Source organism: Euleptes europaea, chromosome 18 (genome assembly GCF_029931775.1).
Source record: "Euleptes europaea isolate rEulEur1 chromosome 18, rEulEur1.hap1, whole genome shotgun sequence".
Taxonomy (NCBI): domain Eukaryota; kingdom Metazoa; phylum Chordata; class Lepidosauria; order Squamata; family Sphaerodactylidae; genus Euleptes; species Euleptes europaea.
Genome location: NC_079329.1, coordinates 30,051,981 through 30,067,886, shown reverse-complemented (window position 1 = coordinate 30,067,886; position 15,906 = coordinate 30,051,981). Strand labels below are relative to the sequence as shown.

General features: G+C 45.6%; 1 protein-coding gene across 5 annotated transcripts; it reads right to left on the bottom strand.

Annotated features, from left to right (window-relative positions):
- Window positions 1-5,798: 5,798 nt before the first annotated feature.
- On the bottom strand, window positions 5,799-15,032 carry LOC130490965 (keratin, type I cytoskeletal 14-like). 5 transcript variants are annotated; one of them, XM_056864781.1, is made up of 9 exons: window positions 14,556-15,032; window positions 11,623-11,705; window positions 11,324-11,480; window positions 9,877-10,038; window positions 9,649-9,774; window positions 7,833-8,053; window positions 7,222-7,242; window positions 6,332-6,363; window positions 5,799-5,896 (listed from the first exon to the last, which is right to left on the bottom strand). In XM_056864781.1, the coding sequence occupies exons 1-9, from the start codon at window positions 15,030-15,032 to the stop codon at window positions 5,799-5,801; spliced, it is 1,377 nt and encodes a 458-aa protein (XP_056720759.1). The 5 variants fall into 5 exon arrangements, with proteins under 5 accessions (XP_056720759.1, XP_056720758.1, XP_056720760.1 ...); XM_056864780.1 differs by lacking the exon at window positions 7,222-7,242 and having other exon boundaries at window positions 6,311-6,363; XM_056864782.1 differs by lacking the exon at window positions 7,222-7,242.
- Window positions 15,033-15,906: the final 874 nt, after the last annotated feature.

Here is a 15,906-nt window from a genome sequence, read left to right as displayed (position 1 = left end):
ATATACAGCTCTAAAGAGTAGGGTTTCCAATCTCCAGGTAGTAGCTGGAAATCTCCCACTATTACAACTGATTTCTAGGCTACAGAGATCTGTTCACCTGGAGATAGGGTTGCCAGGTCCCTCTTCGCCACCGGTCAGAGGTTTCTTGGGGCAGAGCCTGAAAAGGGTGGTATTTGGGGAGGTGAGGGACTTCAATGCCATAGAGTCCAATTGCCAAAGTGGCCATTTTCTCCAGGGGAACTGATCTCTATCAGCTGGAGATCTGTTGTAATAGCAAGGGATCTCCAGCTAATACCTCCATACCTGGAGAAAATGGCCACTTTGGAAGGCGGACTCTATGGTATTATACTTCGTTGAAGTCCCTCCCCTCCTCAAACCCCACCCTCCTCAGGCTCCACCCCCAAAATATCCAGGTCTTTCCCAGCCCAGAGCTGGCAACCCTACTAAAGAGGCATAGAAGGCCTTAGGTAACTGCAGGGTGTCAAATGGGGACGTTAGTCCTTCTATGTGGTGGGCCATTTGCAATCCATTTTCAACTGATATTGTCAAGTATTCGGGCCCTGAACATCATCAAGTCTCTTTAGGTGTATTCATAACTTTTGTGACCTTAACGGGACCTTTTTATGTCATTCCTGAATGTAGGGTTGCCACCTCCAGGTGGAGGCTGGAGAGCTCCCCAAAATTACAACTGTCCTCCAGTAGGGTTGCCAGGTCCCTCTTCGCCACCGGCAGGAGGTTTTGGGGGTGGAGTCCGAGGAGGGTGGGGTTTGAGGAGGGGAGGGACTTCAATGCCAAAGTGTCCAAAGTACAATTGCCAAAGTGGCCATTTTCTCCAGGTGAACTAATCTCTATCAGCAGGATAGATGCCTCCATAAGTCCTTGCAGGTCCTCCACTTGTTATATCTAGTTCTATATCTATTACAGCTAATTCTGAAACAGAGTGTGGTTCAAACAATCCACGCCGTGGGGTTATGGGTAGATGGGTCATCTACCAGGGAGAGAAGGAAGCAGGGAAGGAGGAAAGTCAATGGGGTACTAAGGGAAATGAAAATACAATATTGCAGGAAGGGACATTCAAGGGAGGGGGAGATGCCCCAGCAAGTTCTTACAGATACCCACTTGTCTGACATTTTTAGAACTGAGGTTGCAGTGTTCTGTGGATCTACCCAATTCTGTACCCGAGATCCCCATCCTGTATTCTATGGTGTGATCAAAGACACACACACATATATATAACAACTAATGACAACTTAGGGTGGATCAGAAAGTCCTGCCAAGTATTTTTACTATTTTCCAAAGCAGGCCCTAACAATTCCATCCCAGCAGCTATAAATTCTGCATTTTGCAAACCGGCTACTTCAAAGGGGAGTAAAACATGACAGCCTGCAAGCAAGATGACAGTTGCAGCTTGTAAAAAGACACCTGGGCAAGGACAGGTACTGAGCCAAGAGGCTTCTTATGAAGGAAATGATGGATTTATACAAGGCTTTAGATCATTTTATGACTTCTTGACAGATAATGGGAGGAGGGCTTGCAGATCCTTGTAATTAGCCTTTTGCAGAGGTTTTTTTTTTTTTTAAACTGGGACAGAGTACCTAGCTTTCAAAAACTTCCTTCCAGATTATATTCAAATCCCTATTAAAAAAGCTAAGATAGAGTTTTTGGCACACTCTCCCCAATAACTATAAACCAACCATGGCTACTTTCCATGGGTAAAAGTTGTAGGCAGTGGTATTGATTCAGAACAAAAAACAAAATCCACGCCATACCTTTTATTAGGGCCAACCAAAATGATACGAACAATTTTAAGTCCACCAGAACTCTGCAGGCTAGATATTACAAAAATATATATTAAAAATTAAAGCGGAAAAAAGGTGATTTTCCAGGTTAAAATCTTGTCTTGCCAGCCTTTGATGTTAGATGCTCAAAGATTCTAGGTTAATTGCTATAGGTATTAGCTTACCGTATTTGCATTCTGTGAATGAGAAACGCACAACGGAGGGCGGTAGATCCCTTAGAACCTAGTGTGGTTCTGCTTATCGATTTTCCAAAAGAGATCTTGTTTTCCCCAGGTACTTGAAGAAGAAGAAGAAGATTGAGATTCCTTTGAGATTCACTTTGAGATTCCTTAAAGCTTGAGAAAAGCAGGGTATCAAAACCAACTCTTCTTCTAATCTGAAGCCAGAAGAGTACCAGACATTTGCCTTTGAGGGGAAACATGGGGCTTTCTTTGTGGGTTGTAGGTGCAATTTTGATCCTTTAAAGTATTGGTCAACTTAAATTTAATTCAATGGCATTTTCTAGTAAGGCTTGTAAAACTGTATTCACATATCCTGCTTTTATTATTGTTGTCAGGATATAAATGGATTATTCTTGAGGCTCTACTGTTGAATAGCAATGTGGGTATAGACTTAAATATGTGCTATGCATAAGAACAATTTGAAATATAATGGCTCAGTTCAGACATAAAGTGAAACTTTATTAATTATACTATCTATGGTTAGTGTGCTCATCCAAATGTGGGCCACTCCATTCATTATGGTTAATTAGAGTACATTAACCCAGGATTTGAAACTATGGTTTGAAGTTGGCTTATTGACGACAGTTAATACATCTTCGACACATATTGCATGACAATACTATGCACTACCACGATAGCTTCGCTCATCAAAGAGGGGTCTTCTGCAGATGCCAACCTGTAAATAGGCAAAATCAACAACTGCTCGTACATGCACCTTCGTTGTGGCCCCCACCTTGTTAAACAGCCTGCCTGAGGAGGTCAGAAAGGCTCCCACTCTCCTGGCTTTCCGCAAACTATGCAAAACGGAGCTATTCAAGTGGGCTTTTCTGCGCAGGCAATAGAGTTGCACTGTACTAAATGATGCAGAAAGTTACTTGGATAAATTACTAAGGATTGTGGTCTATACTTAGGGTTGCCAGGTCCCTCTCTGCCACCGGTGGGAGGTTTTTGGGGTGGAGCCTTAGGAGGGTGGGGTTTGGGGAGGGGAGGGACTTCAATACCGTAGAATCCAATTGCCAAAGCAGCCATTTTCTCCAGGGGAACTGATCCCTATTGGCTGGAGATCAGTTGTAATAGCAGGAGATCTTCTGCTATTACCTGGAGGTTGGCAACCCTAACTATACTGCTGTGTTTAGCTTGCTAAAACCAGTACGCCACTATGTAATTTTTGCATTATTTAATGTGTCGTGTTAATACTTATGCTTTGCTTCAGTTCTGTTTTTAGACTTCAGGTTGGTTCTACAACCCAAATCCTGTTTCATTGTTTATTGAATGTCCCATTCCGTTAATTGTATTGACTCACTCTGTGTAATCCGCCTTGAGTCCAAGTGAGAAAGGCAGACTATAAATAACGTAAATTTAAAAATAAAATAAAATATAAATGAGAATATACTGACTTAATCCTGGCTTATAGCCTGATGGCTCCTTTGCTACAATGGAGGATGGCGTACCAGCATTTCATGAAGCCGAGCAGGATTTGAATGATTTGGGTTGCCAGATACCAGGTAATGGTGGGCAATTGCTCACCAATTAAGAGGACTACCCGCCAACTCTCAGCTAGCCAGCCAGCGGAAGCAGGGTAGCTGAATGGGAGGCATTAACGTCACTTCCAAGGTAAACCCAGAAATGTCGGGGACGCTCTAGTACATTTCTCCAAAAACTCTATGGAAACCATTGCATTTTTGGAGGAATGCACTAGAGCATCCCCATTGTGCTGATTACCCCCCCCCCCGCCCCACTACAACTAAGCTCCCACCAGAGGTGAGGGGGGACTTGGCAGCCCTATGACTGATCCCCTACAATGATGATCGAATGATCCCCCTGGTTTCCCAAACTGATCACAGTAAAAATAGCACATGATATCATGTTATGGCTGAACAGACAAAGTACGTGGCACTGGGAGAGTGCATCTGGCAAACGAGGTTGTTACTGGAGCAAGAATATTAATTGTATTATATAGTTTTTACTGGTATTATACAATTTGTATAGCTGCACTTGCACAAGACCTTTTAGGCTTACTCAGATTTCTAGTGTAAATATTAGGCTAGTGAGCTTGAATTTGTTTCCTTGAGCTTTAGTTGATACGTCAGAAGGGTTGTTTATTAGTGCAACTCTTTGTAGTTGTGGTATGTTACAGTAATAGAATGTGAGAAAGAAAGTATTAAAGATGGCCCTGACTTCCTAACAACGAGTGATCTTTCTGTCTGCTGCCTTCTCCGTTGCAGACCCTGAGTAGAGGGCACTAGGTAGTTAATGGGCTTATTCAAATTTTTCTCCTGAAAGGTCCCAGCAGTCATTCCAAGACGGGTTAATTCATCCTCTTCATGAAAGTTATAATGGGGAGTTTGCTACTATGTCGAGACTAACAAACTTGGTTCAAAGAAAGTCGATCGACGACTTTAAGAAGAAGTGGCAGCCATTTTTCGACAGATATAAGTGATTCAACAATGTTCATGAAAAGGGTCATTGGTTCCAGATATAATCAAGACTAGAAAATTTATCTCAAATAGTGTTTATTATAGTTTCTTAATAATGCATATAATTCTATAACAAAGATACAGCTATTACCCAAGGTTCATGTTTATAATAGTTTACTAGCTAAGATTTATGAAAATAGATTAGCGATCAAGTATCAACTTGGAATACTAGTCAAATCCTGAATCAATATAGGAGACTCTACTGTGGGGTTAAGATAGATGGTCAAGTTAGCTTGGGCACGGACACAGTACAAACTGTAAAACTTTCCCTATCTGTTTTTTCCCTTTTATTTTTTCTGTACCCCTTATTAAAAATGAATAAAATGTTATTTAAAAAAAGAAAGTTATAATGGAAAGTTTCTCCTCTGACTTTGTATGTGGGGAATTCAGGAGCCATGTGACCTCTTGGTTTATTCCTGGGGGGTCACTATGGGAGAGCCCTGGGCAGGGACATAGTCAGAACACTTTCTTGAGTAGACCTCCTTACAATGGCACTGCAAGTGGAGATGTAAAGAAAAGAAAAGAAAAGAAAAGAAAAGAAAAGAAAAGAAAAGAAAAGAAAAGAAAAGAAAGGAAAGGAAACCAATCAATAAGCCTGAACTGACGGTCAGCAGGGAGTATGGTGACCAACTCCAGGCTGGGAAATTCCTGGAGTTGTGTTGGTGGAGCCTGTGGAAGGAAAGTGTCTAGGGAGGGGAGGGACCTCAGCGAGATATGCCATCCACTCCACCCTCTAAAGCAGCCATTTTCTCCAGGGGAACTGATCTCAGTTGTCTGGAGATCTGTTGTGATTCCAGGAGAGCTCCAGGCCCCACCTGGAGTTTGGCAACCCTAACAAGAAATCCCTAGAATGCTGTAGCCAAGCTCATGCGCTTGCATATTCTAGTGCCAGAAATATATCAGGAATATATGTGCTGACATATTTTTAATTTCATTTTTTTTTAGTTTGACTTTGTAAGCTGCCTTGAGTTATGGCAAAGCCAGGGTATAAACATTTTGATAAAGTATAAATAATATGTAGTTATTTTGGACATTCCTGTCTGTTCAGGAAAACCAAAGACGGTAGGGCAAAGAGTGCGGCAAAGCCATCTCATTAAAAAATGACCACGGAAAACCTCGGGTTTGAATGCATGATATGAAAAAAGCTTTATTGGAGATTTGTGGAAACGGCCATACAGAGCTCAGGTTCTGGATGTTGAGGAAGCAAGGAGAAGCCTGAACACCAAAAGGAACACCGCACGTGGGAGGGGGGAAGCAGACCACATCCAAGGCACCTGGAACAGGCAAGGCAGCCTGCAGGGTTAATGGCCCGAGACGTGGAGCTTTTCGTGGCTTGAGACCACCCGTCCATCTTGGACCTCCTCGACGATTGTGCGGACTTGGCGAGTGGTTGAGGATGCTACAAAGGGAGAGAAGAATGGGAAGGTGGCATTTGCAGAAAAGCCAAAGAGAAAAAGTGACGTAGCATTGACCTTCTTTGACATCCAGTTGAAGAACTTAGCATATATTTTTAGCAGGACACAAGACTGAATTCTAAATAATGCTTTCTCCTTTATAAAACAATCCTAGTTCCTTCAGCCTCTCCTTATAGGCTTGTTCTCCAAAACCCCAGCTATCTTCCTTGCCCTTTCCTGAACATATTCCAACTTGTTGAGATCAATAACTTACTATTGATAAATAGACAATGTTATATTGCATATCTTAAATGCTTCAGGATTCTTAACAGCATTAGTACTCTAATATTCCTACCCACAGTAAAATAAAGAGAAGTCTTAAAATTAAATATTGTTGTAGGCTTGTGAAATTCAGTAACAAAAATCTAGGAGATCCTTACCTTGCCTGCCATATGAGAATTGGGATGAAATGCTACAAGAAAAAAATAAGGCTGAATTAGAAACGAAAAATATATTTTTCATTGCAACAAAGCTTGTGCAGAGATGGTAACCAAAGGCATTAATGAGTAGTAAGGGGGAAAGCCCTGACCTGGATGGCCCAGGCTAGCCTGATCTCGTCAGATCTCAGAAGCTAAGCAGGGTCAGCCCTGGTTAGTATTTGGTTAGGAGACCACCAAGGAATACCAGGGTTGCTGTGCAGAGGAAGGCACTGGCAAACCACCTCTGTTAGTCTCTTGCCATGAAAACCCCAAAAGGGGTCGCCATAAGTCGGCTGTGACTTGAAGACACATTACACACACACACACACACACAAGGGGAAAAAAACACTGGGCTGGATCCTGACAGCTTTTCCACTGCGTCCCCTTTTGACCACTGAAAGGGCAGTGTCAGAGATTGTGGGAACCACATGCACAAAAGCCAGATGAGATGGGGCCATAGTATGGAAGAGAACTGGGCAAGACTGAGCAGAAAAGTTGATAGGATCCGACCTAGCAATACAGCACTGGATCTGAATCATTTTGTGGTATAATGATTTAAAAATCTCAGGTCGTTTATGGATGGGTACTTTCACTCACGATCACCCCCCATCTGTCTTGGTTATTCCTTGGAGTTATGCATGAGTTTTCCCTCCACTGGAGATGACCTCGCTGCCGGCCCTCACAAATCCTGAGGCTTCCCATTCCTCTGTTAATCCAATTCTTCCCTCTCCCCTGAGCTCAGCCCGGGTGAAATCCCCGTGCAGGACATGCAAGCTTCGTTTCTCTCACAGCCAATTACAAAGCAGCATGTCCAGAGGCAGGGATTCAAATGCTTCCTGCTTCCTCTGAGCTCTTTCTGAGCAGAAGGAAGGCTTTTTAAAATCGAGGCTTGGATTATTCCCCCCTGCCCTTCTTTTCAGATTGCTCCGTTTTTTGTTTTATGTTCTTAAAATGCTTTTCTCTCACTACAGCCAATTATGAAGCAACATTTCAAGGGGCAGGGATTCAAATACTTCCTGATTTGAACTTGGAGACTGCTGGTGCATAGGCTTCCAAAAGGAAAGTGTGGGTCCAGTGAGCAACGGACCTCCGGTAAAACTCCCATGCATAAACGACCACAGTAAACCTTCAGGAAATTTTCTGGGATGTTGAACATGTTCTCTACCTGTTCATAACATTATCTCCTCTGGCCCAACACTATATTGCCAAGGCAAGGCAAGGCAAGGGCGGTAAGGTATGTGGATGCTGAGGCAACTGTGATAGCCAGAAATGGTCTGTCAATGGCACAGCCCATCTTTACATCATTAGGAAATGGCAAGATGGGATGATTGGACCAGGACAGCTACTCACAGGTTCCATTCACAGGCTTTCTCCCAACAATCACTCAGGAAGGCTGAAATGTTTGCTCTTGTGGACTTCCACAATGTGGCCAGTTACACCCACGTAACCCTCTTTCACTTACTGGGCTTCCTCTCCCTCCAGCAGGCGACGGTAGGTGGTGATCTCCTGCTCCAGGCGGGTCTTGACGTCCAGGAGGATCCTGTACTCATGGTTCTGGCGCTCCATGTCGCACCTCAGTTCCCCCAGCTGCTCCTCCACACTGGTGATCAGGACTTGGATCTGGTTGAGCTGGGTGCTGTACCGGGATTCCGTCTCGGCCAGGGTGCCCTCCAATGCCGCTTTCTGGAGAAAGAGAATACGACAGGAACAGATTCAGTGTCTGGAGGGAAGGTGTACACCTCCATGTTTGGATATTTATACCCTCCCCAATGTATGGTTGCGAAAGCTGGACAGTGAAGAAAGCTGATAGGAAGAAAATAGACTCCTTTGAAATGTGGTGTTGGAGGAGAGTGTTACGGATACCATGGACTGCCAAAAAAACAAATCAGTGGGTTACAGATCAAATCAAGCCCGAACTGACCCTAGAAGCTAAAATGACTAAACTGAGGCTATCATATTTTGGTCACATCATGAGATGACAAGAGTCACTGGAAAACACAGTCATGCTAGGAAAAGTTGAGGACAGAAGGAAAAGAGGAAGACCCAACAAGAGATGGACTGACTCAATAAAGGAAGTCCCAGCCCTCAATTTGTAAGATCTGAGCAAGGCTGTCAAAGATAGGACATTTTGGAGGACATTGATTCATAGGGTCGCCATGAGTCGGAAGCGACTTGACAGCACTTAATACACACGCACAATGGGGACCCAGAATGGTTTACAACATTCTCTCCTACTGCATTTTATGCTTACTTCAACGACCCTGTGAGGTGGGTTAGGCTGAGAGAGCAAGTGACTGACCCAAGGTCAACCAGTAAGCCTCCATAAATAGACAGGATTTGAACTCCAGTCCCCAGACCCTACTGTGACACTACAACCAATACACCATGCTGGCTTTTCCTTGTGACACCAGGGTCTCAGCAGTAAGGATTACACAACATATCCCAAGACCTGCAGTGCATTCAGCTGCCTCACAGACTTAGTATTAAAGATGCAGAATTAGGTTGTCTGAAGGCCATTTTCAATATACCCCCAACTATTGAAGAGAATGGGGTTGCCAGGTCCCTCTTTGCCACCAGCGGTAGGTTTTTGGGGCGGAGACTGAGGAGGGCGGGGTTTGGGGAGGGGAGTGGCCATTGTCTCCAGGTGAACTGATCTGTATCGGCTGGAGATCAGTTGTAATAGCAGGAGATCTCCAGCTACTACCTGGAGGCTGGCAACCCTAGAAGAGAAAGAGAGGGACTTCAGCTGGACTTCTCCTTCACATCTTAATCTGGTTGGCCACACCCAAATTTAAGCCTAGGGTTGCCGACTCCAGGTTAGGACATTCTGGAGATTTGGAGATGGAGCCCGGGGTGGGGTTTGGGGAGGGACCTCAGCAGAGTAAAATTCCATACAGTCCACCCTCCAAAGCCGCCTTTTTCTCCAGGGGAACTGTTCTCAGTAGCCTTGAGTCAGTCAGTCATGTGTTAAGGGTTCTCCTCAATTCTTGTACATGCAGTGCCCAAGTTGGACCGTGACTAGGGTATGCATAGAGAAAGGGCTTCAGCCTTCCCCCCTTCCTGTTTTCCTGACCTGAACAGTTTGAGGGGACACTGTTTGACACCCACGGGTGTTGTAAAAAATGCTCTGTTATGCAACGGCTAGAAATACAGAGCAGCTAAAAGACTCGAGGCCGTCTTCATTGGACTTCCAGTAGACCAGCCCAGGGTAACATGATGCGGCTTGCTTCTTACTTAGAGTTTGGGGATGCAGAGGGAAGAATGTCAGAGCCCCGTACCATGCTGAGTTGGGCTTGGAGATCGATTTCCAAGCCTTGAATGGTGCGCCTCAGTTCTGTGATCTCCGTCCTGCTGTTCTGCAATAGTTCGGTGTTGGTGGAAACTTCGCGGTTCAGCTCTTCGGTCTGCAGGGAAAGGGAGATGACCTGTTGGTTACCTACAGCTCAGAGAACCAAACATCTTTTTTTTTCTGGGATGTCCATTGACTCCCTCCCCCAATGGCACACCTTGGTGAAGAACCAGTGCTCGGCATCTTTGCGGTTCTTCTCCGCCAAGCCCTCGTACTGTTCACGCATATCCGACAGGATCTTGGTCAAGTCCACTCCAGGAGCAGCATCCATTTCCACGGTGATTTCTCCACCCAGCTGGGTTCGGAGTACAGTCATTTCCTGTGACAGAAGGAGTTTTTTGGGGTTTTTAAATCATAGAATCATAGAGTTGGAAGGGACCACCAGGGTCATCTAGTCCAATCCTTTGCACAATGCAGGAAATTTGCAACCCTCCCCCCACACCCCCAGTAACCCCCACTACATGCCCAGAAGATGACTAAGATGCGTTCCCTCTCATCATCTGCTTAAGTTATAGAATCAGAACTGCTGACAGATGGCCATCTAGCCTCTGCATAAAAACCTCCCGGGAAGGAGAGCTTACCACCTCCCGAGTAAGCCTTTTCCACTGAGGAACTGCTCTGTTAGAAAATGCTTCCTAAGTCTAGACAGAAACTCTTTTGATTAAATTTCAGCCCATTGTTTCTGGTCCGACCTTCTGGGGCAACAGAAAACAACTTGGCACCCTCCTCTATGTGACAGCAATTCAAGTACTTGAAGATGGTTATCATATCCCTTCTCAGTCTTCTCCTCTTCAGGCTAAACATACCCAGCTCCTTCAACCTTTCCTCATAAGATTTGGTCTCCAGACCCCTCACCATCTTTATTGCCCTCCTCTGGACACGTTCCAGCTTTTCTACATCTTTCTTAAATTGAGGTGCCCGAAACTGAACACAGTACTCTAGGTGAGGTCTAACCAGAGCATAGTAATCTTCAAATCTTATCAGTTGGAAATCTACTTTTGCCAAATTTAGCGTTTACAGCAAAGAGGTCTGAATCCACAATTTCAGTCGGCATCCGAAGAAGACTCTGCAACCCATCAGAGTTTGTCAAGAAGAATGATGATGATGAGGAGGAAGAGTTGGTTTTTATATGCTGACTTTCTCTACCACTTAAGGAAGAATCAAACCAGCTTACAATCACCTTCCCTCTCCCTCCCCACAACAGACACCCTGTGAGGTAGCATCTGCTTAGCCACTGTAGAAAATGGAAGGCTAGACTAGATGGGTACCGCGGTCATCGCTTGCCTAGGGAGCCAACAAAAACGTGAGCCAGCCCTGAATGGATCAACATATCAAGAAAATGTGGACTTGTGGGTCACCATACCAAAAAGATTGGGAACCACTGGCCTAGATCACAACATAACAGCTCTGAGTTTAGTCCATTTTTCAGAGACTTTTTGAGGGTGTGTCGTTGTGTCCAAATCTGAACTTAAGGCTGGGCCATCATAAGCCAAGATGGTAATGGGAAACACTATAATATGTGTGGGATGCAGCTACTTACAAGCCTCGGCTCCCATTTTAAGAATGTGTATCCCTCTATGATGCTGGCAGATTGACATCCTCACCTCCTCATGGTTCTTCCTCAGGTAGCCCAGCTCTTCCTGCAGATTTTCCAGCTGCATCTCCAGATCAGACCTGGACAGGGTGAGTTCATCTAAGACTCTGCGCAGACCATTGATGTCTGATTCCACATTCATGCGCAGCGTCGCCTCGTTCTCATACCTGTATGCACAAAGGGGGAGGAGACACGGGGAAAGGGAAAGAGATCATTAAAAGGGGGAATGTCCATCATTCCACTTACATTCACAGAGATGGTGTTGAAGAATAGAAGCCACCTTCCAACTGGAGTTAGAGTTGGACTTACTTGGTTCGGAAGTCGTCAGCGGTCAGTTTAGCATTGTCAATCTGCAGGAGGATGCTGGCATTCTGAACGCTGGCAGCGAGAATCTGCAAGAAAAATGTGGGTTGCATTAACAGGGTGGGTTTTTTTAATCCTTTCGGCCTTTTCTGCAGCTCATTTGCAAACTAGTGCATAGCCTGGATTGGAGTTTTTTTGGAACCAGCATCTAGCCCTATATTTTTAGAAACCAGGGCTTCACTGGGGAACACCAAGACATGCCTGGAACAAACTTTCAGCGCTGGGCTCATCCCCAAGAGCTTCTCTGAACATGTACAGACTGCCTTTTCTCATCATGGAGTAACCATTGTCATCCCCACCCCTTTGGGGGGCCATTTCCGCTTGCCCTGCTGTTTCCCTGGCTGTTACTGAAAGCATGTCTGTGTACACCAAGGTTTCCACTTGATTCTAGACATTCTAGACAACCCATTCTAGACAACCTCTTATGGCTGCTTCATATTAATGCTGGACCTGAGATTACTGAAATGCACAAAAGAGACAGGTGGTCTTCTGGCATTAGCCCTGATCAAGGAAGTGGGATCATTTCGACAAAGATGTCCAAATGCATGTATAGTCAGTGTGCTCCACTGAGTGCTGTCTTGTCTGTGAGAGCTCTACGTTCAAATCCTTGTTCAACTATGAACGCTGGCTGCGGAAGGCTTCAACCCCTCATTTCCCCCATCAAACGCATACATCTGACCACTGACTTTCCTCACTTCACCTATTCATCCTGCTCCTGCTCTGGTGGTCTAAATAGGATCTGTGGACATGTGCAAGAGATAACATTTTTTTCCCTGCCGTGAAGGAATGTCAGCTTCTGAGTTCTATACATTAAGCCGCTATTAACCAGGAGATTGTGTCACCTTTCCCACTTCAGGCAGTGATTCCTTCTATGGTGCCCACGGATGCCAAGGTGCCTCCCAATGTGTTGCCTGGATTCCAGTTCCCTCTCTCCCAAAGCATCCCTACCTCAAAGTAAAAAAGCCGACCTTGGCTTTCCACTACCTGATTGGAATAGGAAATTCTTCAGAAGAACCCAGGAAACATCACCTTGTCTCTTCAGGGAGCATACCTGTTCGCAAACACTTGACTCTAGGAAGCCCCCAAACTCTTCTTTGGGGGCTTCCCAGAGGCACCTGGTTAGCCACTGTGTGAACAGACTGCTGGACTCGATGGGCCTTGGTCTGATCCAGCATAGTTACTCTTATGTTCTTATGACTCAGAACCTCCCAACATTATGTGATTGGCCATAGCTCCCGTGGCAGCCCTTTTATAGTGGGCTGCGCCCACTCCATGGCAGCCCTTTTATGGTGGTGCCCACCAACTGTTATCAAAAGTCCAAGTACCCACAGGTTCACCAACCTTGGGGACCCCTGACACAGGCCCGCTTCAAAGGTGATGTTGTTTCTACATATTATCTTCTTTGGGAAATGTTTGCTAGGTGCTATGTACAACTTTTGCCCTCGCGTACATCCATTTTATTGTATGAACATGAGCTTGCCTACATAAAACACCCTCTGTGAGAATAGTACTGTGTTCAAGGGGGAAGGCTGGAGTCTTATTCTAGTAACATTGTTCGATGTACACAGCGCCTCCTAGTCCACAGTAAGCCTCTGAATGCCAGTGGCTAGGAGGCAGTGTCAGGGAACAGCCTTGACTTCTGTGCCCTGTTCGTTGGCCCTCTAGGGCAACATGTTGGCCACTGTATGAAACTGAATGCTTGGCAAGGTGAAACACTGGCCGGATCCTATAGGGCTCTTCTTATGTTCTTAATTCTCCTCTAAGCCAGTCTTCATGACAACCCTGTGAGGTAGGTCAAGCTGACAGAGAAGTGTCCTGAGCAACCTCACTGAGCTTGATGGATGAGGAGGGGCCTTGAACCCGGGTCTCTCACAGGTTTCCCTAACCGTTTATATGCTGGTGTCTTTCTGCCGGTTCCTGTGTGGTTGCCCTGTGTTCAGATTCATAACAAATGCGTTCTTTGCTCTTTGGGGCCCTTCTCCTCAACTGAAACAAAGCCCAAGGGTTTTGATACTGAACGTCCAACCTGAGGAAGAGTTCTGGGGAATGTGAAAGCTTGACATTTAGTGATATTTTAATGAGTCTTGTTGAAAAGATTTGACATGGCTTTTAAGATGTATTTTTCTGTCGACCAGCACAGCTACCTACAATCAAAGACCGAATAGATTCCTGCATTGGCCCACATCCCTCCTTCACTCCCAGCTTCTCTCCATTCCTCTCCCCATGCCCTTCTGGCATTGATTGTAATGTCTTTGGGGCAGGGAGCTGTCTTTTTCTGTAAAAAGACATAGGTCCAAATGCTACATTAATAAATTATTGTGTCTGTTATTTCCAGGGGGGAGCCATACTCACATTGGTAAACAGACAAAAAAAAAATTCGATACAGAGCCCAAAGCAATACAAGATAACGGTGAATGGAATGGTGTCCTTCCTATTCACAGCAGTAGTTGGTGTTAATGTTAGCTAATGTTTTGCTAATTTAACAGGCATCGTGTGAAAGAAGCCCACAGTCCTGATTAAGTCCACATTGAACACAGTCAGCTTGGCAATTCCCTGCTGGCTCTTCCCTTTAAAATCTTTGCATTTGAGTACCGTGGCATCTGCTGTACAGAGTCCAGGAAATTATCGTCATAATTGCTTTTAAAGCGTTCAATTAACATGCATTCATGAGTATTCATGAGTCACTAAGGCAAATGAGTCAAAATCACTATTTCATGAAAGTCACTTGTGCAATCAAGATTTGGGGAGCTTGACTCACTAAGCTGTGCTAGAAAAATGTAGTTCCTCTCCAGCCTTTCTCCTTGACAGCTCTCTCTCTTTGCCAGTGGTTCACCAGACTGCCCCGTTTAATGGGCCTTCTTGACACTACTTAGACTTACCTTGCTGCGCAGGTCTTCGATGGTCCTGAAGTACGGGCTGTAGTCACGGTCCGGGCCAGGTCCCTGCTTCTTGTACCACTCTCTGATCTTCACCTCTAGCTCGGTGTTGGCCTCTTCCAGGGCACGCACCTTGTCCAGGTAGGTGGCCAGGCGGTCGTTCAGGTTCTGCATGGTCTCCTTCTCGCCCCCGGACAGGAGGCCGTCCCCGCCACCAACTAGGAAGCCGCCCCCGAAAGCTCCGCCAAAGCTGCCCCCAAAGCTGCTGCTGCTGTAGTTGGCCCCATAGCCACCGCCGAGGCAGCTGCCCATCCCAGAGACATAGCGGGAAGAAGAGATGGAGAGGCCGCCGGCTCCGCTCGGGGCTCTGCACCCCCCTCCGAGATGCACAGAGGAAAGCCGACAGGAGCCCCCGCCAAAACTCACAGGCCCCTTGGTGGAGGAAGAAGAAGAGGAGTATTGCCTAACGGAGGTGGTCATCTTGGCAGGAAATGGAGAGCCACCCGAGAGAGAGTTCCCCAGAAAGTTGGAAAGCGTAGCAAACTATGTAGAAAAGGAATGTCTCTGCCTGTTTCCATGCTCCTTTTATCCCCTGGGCTGGGGGCGTTGCTATGGCAAAAGATCTGTCCTCTTCCAGTCATTCCCCATGGCTTTCGTCATCGTGAGCATCCCAGCCAAGTTCCAGGATCGTCATTTGTTTCCCTGGGGCCTATTCATCCACTTGTCACATTCCAGCCAATACACCTTGTCCCGCAAATGGGCGGTTTTGTGTTTCTCTCTTTGTTCCCAGGTGAACACTGACTGTGTGATTCAGAAACCGAAGAGGTGTTGCTCAAAGGTGCAATTGAAGATTGCCATGTTTTGTGATGGGAAATGTGTTCTGGGACAGAGAGGCCTTGAGAACCTGAAGACTCTAGGGAGGGGTCCTTACAACAGAAAGGGGGGAATTATGTAAGAGCCTTGAATCAAAGCACCCAAATTCCTTGCAAATTGGTCTCTGGTGGAAGGGAGATCCAAATCTGAAACCTCAGAGGGGCCTTTCCACGTACAGCAAAGGCCTACTTTGAAAGCTCTTCCCCAAATAGCTGCAAATTCTCATTGTGTGTACATGTAAAGACATGTGAGTTGGATATGATTTTCCTCACAAAATTTCTTCCCAGGTACAACTTCTGCAATGTATGCAAAACCCACCATGCGCCAATTACTCCCATTAGACGGAGGGGAGGGTGACGTATGTTTTTCCAGCGTCATGACACATTTTGCAATGAAAGCAATTCTGCTTCTTTTCCAAACCCTTGGGCTTTCCTAATAAACCCTAAAACTGGTATTCCATACTTCTCATTCTGAGCCGTTG

Excerpts from the sequence above, each read along its gene's own strand:
- LOC130490965 (XM_056864779.1), bottom strand. The coding sequence starts at position 15,032 with ATGACCACCTCCGTTAGGCAATACTCCTCTTCTTCTTCCTCCACCAAG. Across the intron at positions 10,039-11,323 it reads TGAGGAAGAACCATGAGGAG|GAAATGACTGTACTCCGAAC; the intron begins GTGAGGATGTCA and ends CTTCTGTCACAG. Across the intron at positions 8,054-9,648 it reads TCCAAGCCCAACTCAGCATG|AAAGCGGCATTGGAGGGCAC; the intron begins GTACGGGGCTCT and ends CTCTTTCTCCAG.